The 10528-nt window shown below is 41.7% G+C and overlaps 1 protein-coding gene across 1 annotated transcript in view; it reads right to left on the reverse strand.

Moving 5' to 3' along the window:
- Positions 1-9038, reverse strand: part of ACER3 (alkaline ceramidase 3) — a 53492-nt gene extending 44454 nt beyond the window's left edge. The window contains exon 1 of the mRNA XM_005531005.3: positions 8852-9038. Within this exon, the coding sequence (XP_005531062.2) occupies positions 8852-8954 (103 nt within the window). The 5' untranslated portion in view covers positions 8955-9038. The remainder of the gene's footprint in view (positions 1-8851) is intronic.
- Positions 9039-10528: the final 1490 nt, after the last annotated feature.

Raw genomic sequence — 10528 nt, forward strand, 5'->3', positions numbered from 1 at the left:
TCTTTCAGAGGAAATGCTTGAGACAATAGTAGGAAAAAAAAAAAACCAAAAGTCAAGTGGAAATCAGCATGGAAGAGCTTGGAAGGAAATGTGTTTAAGAAATGGAAATTGCTTTACAGTATTTCTCTGCAGGCCAGAATAGAGGGGGAAAAAAAGGACATGAAAAATGAAATTCTGATAGATTCAAGAGTTTCAGAATTTCAGTACTGCAGTGATGTTATGCATTGTGCAGAAGAATGTATTCTGAGGAGCCTTTCAGGATTATAAAACTTGGGTCTTGAAAGATTTAACAGCTACCAAAACTCTGAGTGAAAAGCAACTGTGGTATCACAGATCACAAAGGCATAGCAGTTTGTTTAAGTGAATGAAAACAACATCTGCTGTATGATTTCACTACCACAGTGCATTTCTCTGCTGCTTTACAAGGCATTGACACAATTCAATTGAACCGATTCTTAGAGAGACACTGCGTTCTCCAGTAGCACAAACCATCAATGATCCTCTGGTTTTTACTCTGCTACATCTAAAGAAAGCCCTGAACTTCCACACTGCTGCTGCTAGCAGCAGCTTATGGAGATAGCATTAAGCTGGTATGAACAGAAGTGTGTTGCCAACCTTTTTTCTACATTTTTGCTACTAAATTGAAAAAAATAAAGCAAAAAGTTTTCTCTGGTTTTCCAGGCAGTTTACTCAAACACTGTGGTCAGCACACTGTGTATAGTTTATTCTTTCTGCTTATACAGATCATTTTCACAACTGTGAAAAATACTTGGCAAAAAAGAAAGGAAAAAAAAAAAAAAAGACATCAGTTTCCATTCACGAACAAAATATTACCTGGAGCAACTCTGAATTTATACATTTGTGGGGTTTTTTTTAAGTCTATAAGATTTAAAATCTAAAAAAATAAATAACATCTGTATCCTGTGGAAGGAATGCAGAGATATCAGTAGAAATACATGCTGCAGTTGCATGCAATAATCCCCAGAGTAGCTTGGCTGCTGCAGTCTGGGGTCAGCACCAGACCTGGAAGTCTCTGGCAGGAGAGCAACACTACAAACTCCCTCCAAGAACAATCAAATCTGTAATGAGACTCACACAAACATGCAAACGTTTGCTGTGCAAGAAAGGATAAGTACTTGTAGAAGAAACACTCATTTTACCTAGAAGAAATTTAAACTCCTCTCTTGTGACTACAAAATCAGTTCATCAGTCATTTTAGCTTCCTGTTGCAGAAGACACATTTGACTTCAAGGCAAGCCAGATTTACAGACCCTCTTTCTCAAAGACATACAAGTAATTTTTCAGTTGTCCTTGGGTTTCCTCAATGAAGCTTAAAATACCCATTTGAAGGGACCACAATAGAATGCTTTTCAGTCAGGAAGCAGGTCTTTGCCTGAACAAACAAATGGTGTTGACCAGGTAAAATGAAGAAAGAGATGTCATTTGTTCATCAGGTTAATACAGAAATATCTCTGTCCGAAGATTGAAAGTGTCCAGACTAATTTTAATGCTCAGTGCTCTAAGGTACTTCCTTGAGCTAATACTGCACCTGTTTCCCAGATGCTGGTTCTTGTTCAAATGCAAATCCTTATCCAACTGGAATTGGCAATCACTAAAAATCCAGCCTAGAGTAGTGGCATCATTATCTTACTGCAAATAATGAGCTAATTAAAGTACTGTATAAATCAAGAGCTTCTAGGGTAATGTCATGACCATTGAGTTGATACCCTGAAACCCTACTAGCTGGAATACCTACAAAATTCATACAAAATTCATACAGATATTCAGGTCACCCCTAACACCATGTCTTTCCTAATTCTGCTTGTCTCCTTTCCTGCCTGAGGAAGTCTAAATCTTTTTTTCAAATATAAAAGTCAAGCCTCAAACTAACATCCTGAACCTTGCCCAGCTTAATCAGCCCACACTCTTGTCCCCTTCTCCAGTTTCTCTGATTAGAGAGAAGAACTGCAATATTACCTGGACTTGGCTAAGGGAAAATACCTCCCTGTTCCCAAAACCAGCCAGAGATCCTTTAAGAGACACACACTCTGCACGCACCATTTCAGGGTCACTCCAAGGACACTGCATTCAGAAAACATGTCCAAAGGAACAATGCAAAACCAAAATAAGAAACTGAAGCCCCAGGGCACAGCTGGGAAATAGACACGCTGCTGGACATTAATCTCAATTTTGAAATAAAGTTTGGAATTTCCTTCAGGAAAGTGCTGCAATGTGCAGGGCAGGTTGAGTCACCAGTTGGTGGAGAGGCAAAGAACTGAAGAGAAATCTTGTTTGGCCGAGGAAGTGACACAAAGGGTGCAATCTCTCCACTGAGATTGTCAGAGCAAACAACTTCTGCCTTCCGAACTCCAGACAAATTGAAGTACGTACTCTGCCAGAGGATGATGGACCTGACTGTAAAGGAGATAATGATCCTGGAGATGCTGACTGCAGTAATCATTTAGAAATATCAGTTTTACAGTCACTGGTCACAGTGCACATGCAACATATTTCTTCAAGGAAATTAATTTTTAGAAACAGAAAAAAAATATCATGGTTAGACACTCTATTTTTTTGAGCTAGCACAAAAACTCTGAAAATTTTTAATTGCATTTTAAAGTACAAAGGGTCTGTACCTGAAACCTTATGTCTAAACAGTACCCAGCAAAATCACTAAGCCTCTACCCTGAGCTTCTCTATACGGGCATATTGAGATCAATTAATGGTAAATGATTGACACTGAAGCAGTGTCGCTCTGGGTTTTTTTCTATTGCAGCCTTCTCTAGAATTTCTTTCTTCCAGACACATTCTTTTGCTCTTCACAGTACTTTCTCAAAGACAGAATAACGAAGCACCTTTAATTCATGCAGCAGCTCAGCTTCTCTGCTAATGGACAGAAGAATGAGTGTAGTTAAAGAGGCAAGTGCAAAGAGCCCCCCAGCTAGAAGGCAATCTAAGGTATCAGCTTTGCCCTGATAACCACTTGCAAGTGGGCTCTCTTCTAGCATTATAATATCATGTTTTGATACACATTTTGAATTAAAAGAACTCTTTGCATTTTATTAACCTTTCATGAGCCACTAACTTTTCCATGATCCTCTTGAGGTTGTCAAAGAAACAGCCAAGGGTGTGAACACTCACACGTATTGTGAGATAAAACAACAATACGCTGCTGAGCTGTTGGGACTGGAGACAATTCCCAGACTTCCTTTGAGCATCTCTGCATCGATAATTAAATCTTTCTTCTTTCTTTAAAAAAAAAAAATCATTGCCACTTATCTGTGAAAGGCACCAGCAAATATAGAAAATGCATTATATAAATAGCAGTTTCACACACACAAGACACAACAAACCCTGACTGAAGACTTTTTGTCTTTCAATTATGACAGCTTTTAATCTTTGACTAAAAGCTCATTAGAAGTAACTTAAAAGTCAGCAGTGTTCCTCTATAATAATTTATTTTACATTAATCTTCCGATTTCTAGCTACAAATATATATTCTATATATTCTATTATATAAAAATATATATAAGTTCATATCATGCAGTTCATAGACCTGTCTGCCTCAGTTTGCACATAAGAAAAATTAAATTGTACAAATGTCACTGCTCATTTGGAGTGGCAGATGTCCAACTGCCAGCTGTACAAGTACTGAATATGAAGCACTAATTATAGAGTAATCATATGCTTTGTTAATCCATATTTAAGAATTTTATTGTCTCTTAATAACTACACACATATCAGTAGATAAAAACACGTGGTCCATTAGCACAGCATCTGCCAGGTTTTAAGCATATCCATAACATAATGGATAAATAAGAACTGATGATTGGAGAAATCAACTTTCCCAGGGCCTTCGACCCCATCTTTCAATGAAGGTTGGTGGGGAAACTGAAAATTGAACTGTCAAGAGATAAAAGGTATAGTTGCATCATGAATGGAAGATAAAAAGCAAGGAAGAATTAAAAATAATATATAAATCATTAGTGACGCAAAATGCATCAAAACAGTGTTACAAGACTATCTTTAGACTTAAGCCAAGAAGTACTTTTACAGCCTAGGAAAAGAAATAAATTAATGCAACAGTATTTGCCACTCATTCAAAATCAAACAGAAAGAAATAAAAAAAAACATGACAGAAGAGACCATCTGGCTTATGATTTTGCTTCTGCTATATTACTCTTTGGAGAAGGGAACCCCTCTTTCAACTTCTTTTTGTCTGCAGCACAAAAAGCAAGCTAGAAGTGCTCATCCTAAAATGCACCACACAGCTGAGCACTGTTCTGCACACTCCACTTGACTTTACACTCACCATCAATTAGTTTAATGCTTCCTTTACCTTTTTGCTTGCAGTGTCCCCTAAGTTGAGGGCGCTCCCTCAAGAAGCCAGATAAATTTCCAGAGGAAAGTTGTGATGTGGTTTTCTCCAATGAGGTCATTAAATTTACTCACTCAAATCCCTTTCAGTCTTCAAGTCTACAGGTCTGTGACTTTTTTTCTGTTAAACCACTCTTTAGAACTCATCTGTGTCATGTCATCTTTAAATCGCTCCATCTCAGCCAGGCAGGCAGTTGGGCTGATCACACCCAATTAAACTTGATGTTTCCTTCATCTGCCACTTTATCACTGAAAGAACTGCAGAGTTCTTGGAGGCAGACAGTTGGCTTTATTTTAGTTTTCTTACTCTCACATAGAGAGTACCTAGCCCAACAGTCTCTGGCTGCTTTCCAAAGCCTCTGGCAAAAAAAGGCAAAATGCAACAGGACACCCACGAGGAACAAGTGACAATCCATACGTGGCAGTACAAATTCAACATTAATGATATTATTCTAAGTTTAAGTAAATTTTGCAAGTTTTTATGCTTTAAAGTAATGATCCCCACAGAAAATAGGGATCTGTGCATCTTTGGCAGCTGTCCTTTCAAGCAATGCCTAAAAAGAAACAACAGTATTTCTGTGTCACAGTTCACAATGTAGAGAATGCTTGGACAGCACTCTCTACCATCCAAGATGAGAGATAATGAGATATTTTACACTGAACAAGACAAGTAACAATAATCTTATCTCAATCTCTTGTCTGAGGCAAAAATCAGAGGGCTTTAAGGAAATGGAACAAAAATAGCCAGATACATGGGCAGATTCTCATTACATGGGTGGGATTTTTACCTAAACAAGAGTCCCATAAGGAATTCCCAGTTACAAGAAGTCACTTACCAGATCTCTAATGAAAACAAAAACTAATGGATTTAACTCTGGTAATGATAATAAAAATAATAAAAATAATAAAAATAATAATAATAATAATAATAATAATAATAATGATAAATATTTTCTTATACAAAGATATCAGAACATGCTAAGACAAGACCAGAAGCCGAGAAAGAAACAATTTCACCAATTCCTTGAAAAGCCTGAAGCAATATTCTAGATGCCTGCTGCTGTAAATGCCAGCATAAGGATATACTATCTCTAAAACAGTCATGCTGTAGATGATGCGTATTACTTGTGGACAATGTTAGCTCAAAGCAGCATAACTGGAAACATGACTCAAGTTTGATCCAAACTGGAACACAACATTCTGTTGATAAAAACAACAAATTCTCCCCCACAATTTTCCTGACTGAATGATAAACCCTCATGTACCACACAGGGCTCCTTTGAATCTAAAGTATTTGTTTGAATTGGTATACTCTACATGCTTTCAACAAAGTGGATATGTGAAGATTAGTTATATTCATTTATATTCTAAAAGAGAAACTCTTCTTACAGGGATGACTGAATGCAAGAAGGGTAAGGCTCCTGTCATACACATTCATGTCAAAACAGACCTCTAAAACTCAATGTTATGTGGCCTAAACTGGCCCAAAACACCAACCCTGCTAAAATTAGAGTAAGCTGTAACATTTGAATGGTAAGTGCTAAAAACCAGAATTTATATTTGCTCTTTTTCTATTTGCTTATGTGGGAAGATGGTGGGTTTATCTTTTACTATTTTTCTCAATCAAGTGTACAAAGCTTGGGTAATTCAGCTTTCAAGCACTGGGACCTAGAAAGGTTTAGCTTAAAAGGAGGAAAAAAAACCCCAACATGTCTACTACTTGCCCTTCAGCACATAGGAGTCAATCAGTGAGAAATCCTGAAAAAGGAATTACTACACCATACAATAGGTTTGATCAGTGAGGGATGTAAGACTCATTTTAAGGCTTAATAGAGTTAAGCTCACAAAACAATTCTTTTCAACTGGTTTACCATTTCAATTGGTTTAATATTCTACAGACGGATGTAGAGCAGTTAGTCATCCACCTCCACAGGGGAGAAAAACTGACTAGATGCAGACTCAGAAAGGCAAGAAAAAATATTTTCATTATAAAAAAAAGTGAACTTTTGAATACATGACATTGTGTTTGGGATACATCAAGGGAATGCAAGTATGAAGAGCTACACCACCATCTTCCCTTCAACATCTCTCACTACATACAATTGATAAAATGTCGTAATTTACACTAGTTCTTTAAGGAGCAAATGGCAAGGAACTGCATGTGGGCTTTTAGAACACAATGTAGCAATTTTGTACTAAAAGTAGCATGTTAAAACCAAATGCTAAACTGCACAAAAAAGAAATTTGCACAACAAGCTTTCTGTTTGGTTCCTCAGCCTGCAACCTACTGGCTTTTGACCTGCCAGTATTCTTCGATTTTTGGGCCTCCAAAGTTTCTTATAAATTATTAATAACAAACACTTAATGCAAAAAATTTACATACAATCAGCTTTACCTGAGTGATACCAAGTGATAAACTGATTTTCACTCTTCTGTAAGGTAAAACTTCAAATAATATCCCCACAACACTTACTGCCTCAGACCCTGAAAACACTGTTACAGAACCACTGCTGAAGAAAATCTAACCCATCTTGGCATCTGGACTGAAATTAGCTGCTGTTAAGCTATCCATACACCACAGCAGGCTTACTTACTGTTTTGCATTTTACACTTAGACCATTTAAATGCTTTATCTTACAGCACAGCCCCTATATACAGTTTTTTTCAGTGCAATTGACAGACCAACAAACCGTGGTCCCAAACACCAAAATCATAAGGAGGGACCAGACCTTGTATAATTACTCCCTTTTTCTTCAGAACACAAGTCTTTCTGCCTCCCATTACTCTTATCCTCATCTTCCTTCTCCTGAATAATCCAAAAGTAGACAAAAAGTATCACTTAACAAGGCCAACAATGCAGGGATTATTTTAAAAATTTACATGCTAGCCAAATTTATTTTTACATTAGTGAAGCAATAGAACTTCCTCTTCCCTATGAGAATTATCTCACAAGGAAAGCACAAAAATACACACTCTGCAAAAGTCTCATTCTATTTAAACTTTTAACTCTGTCCCCTTTAAAGAGTATTTAATTTTGTTTCCTTTTCAGCCAACCTGCCTCTTCTCAGCCATAAATCTACACACCAACTTCCTTTTTCCTCTGAGCTCCTAAGCTGCTTATGCTGCCATTGTTCATTTCAGATCCTGTTCTCCTTCCTATTCCTACACTCTGATGCCTCTTTCACAATTATTCATTTTGGATCCTCACCCATGTCAGTGTTTGCAACCAGAAGTCACAGCCTGGCATGTATACCCAGAACCCTCCGTCTCCTGCATGCCAAGCTCTTCCAAACTGCTGCTGAAGCATCCCAGCTATGTGAAAGGCCTCTACAGATAGCCCACTTCAATCACTTCAGGGTAGGTGAGCCTGGTCACTTTAGCACCCAGGGCTCTAACACTCCAAAGGCAGCTACCTACCTTATACGTGTGAAAGTTTCTTGTAGTACAAGGCGTCTGCCAGGCAGCAGCACATAATTATAACTACTACACCCTTTAAAGTCACTGCTCAGGATACAAAATATTTAGTTTTTCCAGAAAACCTCAGTGACATATAGGGCTTGATCTTTTATCACTTGCAAGACACTCCTTTCTCAAGCATCTGATGAATGATGCCGTAGTTGAAACTCCTTCTTTCTTTCCCTAAAACATGTTAAATCCTGACTGTTTCTGCATAACAGAGTTTCGAGGTCAAACCACTGGTCTGCTTTCTTGCAGGGCTCTGAGCTATCCCAAAAGATAGCCACGTGCAACAGAGCGACTCTTCAAGCCTCGCTGAACTCCCACCACCTGCAGCAGAGCCACCCGATTGATGATGGTCATCATGAGGCCCCAAAGACCACCTGGGGGAAGGTGTCCTCCCTGTGTGAAGACGTATCTTGCATAGGAAGAGACCTTTTCTCTCCCTGATCGGTTTCATTTGGTTTGACAGCCCAGGCTGGGCAGATGGTTCCACCTCAAGGGGAGCGAAGCAGCAGACCCGTGCGGCTTCACGGCGTGGCGCCCCAAGCACGACTCCAGCGAAAACCCCTCTCCTCACCCATGCCTGTGGTACCACACAACCACTCCAGCTCCCGTGATAACCCCCAGGACCCACCTCACGGGCCACCCCATGCCAGCCACCCCCGCAGGCCCGCGGCACCCCCGCTCCAGCCCTGCCATCCCTATGGACACAGGCCGAAGGGACACGCTTGGGACGGGGGCCCAAACAACGCGCTGGGGAGAGAGGGGCTACACCTCCCCGTGCTCCCGACTCGGATTTTTGGGGGAACGAGGTAGAAGACACCCATTTCCACCCACCAGGGTTGGCTGAGGGGCAACGGCACAGTCACTCCTCCGGAAAGAGGGGACAAGGAGAAGGAGGGATTCCCCCGCCGCGGGGAGAGAGCACGAAGGGCTGCGGAAAGGGAGAAGGAGGCGGCGGTGGGACGCGGCCCCCGGGGCCGGGGCAGGGACCGGGGCCGGAGAGGCCACTCACAGAACTCGGCGACGTAGTAGGAGACAGCGTAGTTCTCCTCGCACCACTCCAGGGTGGAGGTCGGCGGACCCCAGTAACCCTCCCGGTCGGCGGCCGGAGCCATCGCGGCGGCCGCTCCAGGCTAGAGCGGAGCCAGGGCACGGGGGCAGCGGAGGGAGAAGGGCGCCGGGCCCGGAGCGCAGCGGCAGCGGCGGGAGAGCGGGCGGGGCCGGCGCTGGGCCCGCCCGGCGGGGCGGAGCCGCCGTCGCCATGGGGACGGGCTGCGGCCTGTCGGACGGAGCGAAGGGGGGTGGCGAAACGTCTTGTGGTGAAAAATCTTGTGGTGAAAATATGTGGATATGGGGAACGTCTGTGGGGCAACACCAGCGCGGGGCGTGCTTGGCTATCAGGGAACCCGCGCGGCGCTCCTATGAGGGTGAGGCGGGACGTGAACATCACGGCGCTCTCCTCACCCGCTTTACAAGCCGGTCTGCGGGCAGTGAGGAGGTTTCTCCTTCCCTCAGCTTTCCACTCCGGTTTTCCCTAGAGACGTCGTGGAGGGTTTGTCAGGCGAGCGAGACAGCGTGCTGCCTTCGTGTTGTTGAAAAACAGCTTCACAGCATCGTAGAATGATTTGGGTTGTAAGGGACTTAAGGACCATCCAGTTCCAACCCCCTGCCATGGGCAGGGACACCTTCCACTAGACCAGGTTGCTCAAAGCCCCATCCAGCCTGGCCTCGAACACCGCCAGGGATGGGGCGTCCACAGCTTCTCTGGGCAGCCTGTGCCAGTGTCTCACCACCTTCGCATTGAAGAATTTCTTCCTGAAGGCAATGAAGAGGCAAGTGTTCCTCATACTCGTGGGCTGGGAGAAGGAAGGAGGTTTTTTTATAGCACTTCCTGCTAAATGGGGGTTTTCCTCTCCTCTGATGCCTTATTTAGTTTCCTCAATGCTTACTATGCGTACTATACTTACACCCATAATATGCAAAGTGCTTCTCAAGCAGAGTTGGTATCCAGAGGCAAGTATGATCTAAAAATGGAAAGCCTTGAGACACAAGGGAAAAGAATAAAGTGTACCAGTAAAGGTCTGATAATACTGTGTGTGTTTTGTGTTTCAAAAGGGAATCCAAAGACTTGAGGAGAAGCTTTGGGCAGACCTTGGGGGCTGCACACAGTGCTTATACCTTGCTGGCTGGCAGAATTTATTATACCTGCATATAAACACACAGACTTCTTTTTCCACATCTTATTTCTTCTCAACTTTCCTTCTGTAGGCTAAGAAATGCCAGTTTAAACAAAGACCTTTCCTACTGTAAATACTGCTGTTTCAGAATGTATACATCTATCATGAAGACTATCTTGCCTTCTGAAGTTCAGTTTGTATATAATTGCTTTCAGCATCAGGTAGAAATGTATCTAACATATATTGCTACTCTTTATCATGGTGTAAAGCACTAAAATAAAATTTATTTTAGTGATGGCAATGACAATACAACTAAATTGTCAAAACATCATCAAAATCCCTGTAGATTTTTATATGCAGACCTGTCTTCCTATATTTTTCAGACCTAGATTACTCCCACAGATTTAGACTTTCAGGATTGGGGTTTGGAAGAGTACCAGACTGATAAAGATACATAAAACTGGCTGTAAACAATCAGGAGGATTCTGGCCTGCTTGATGCACTTTAGCTTT

Source organism: Pseudopodoces humilis, chromosome 2, assembly GCF_049639895.1.
Source record: "Pseudopodoces humilis isolate 2021_Gansu_Grassland_sample_001 chromosome 2, ASM4963989v1, whole genome shotgun sequence".
NCBI classification, from domain to species: domain Eukaryota; kingdom Metazoa; phylum Chordata; class Aves; order Passeriformes; family Paridae; genus Pseudopodoces; species Pseudopodoces humilis.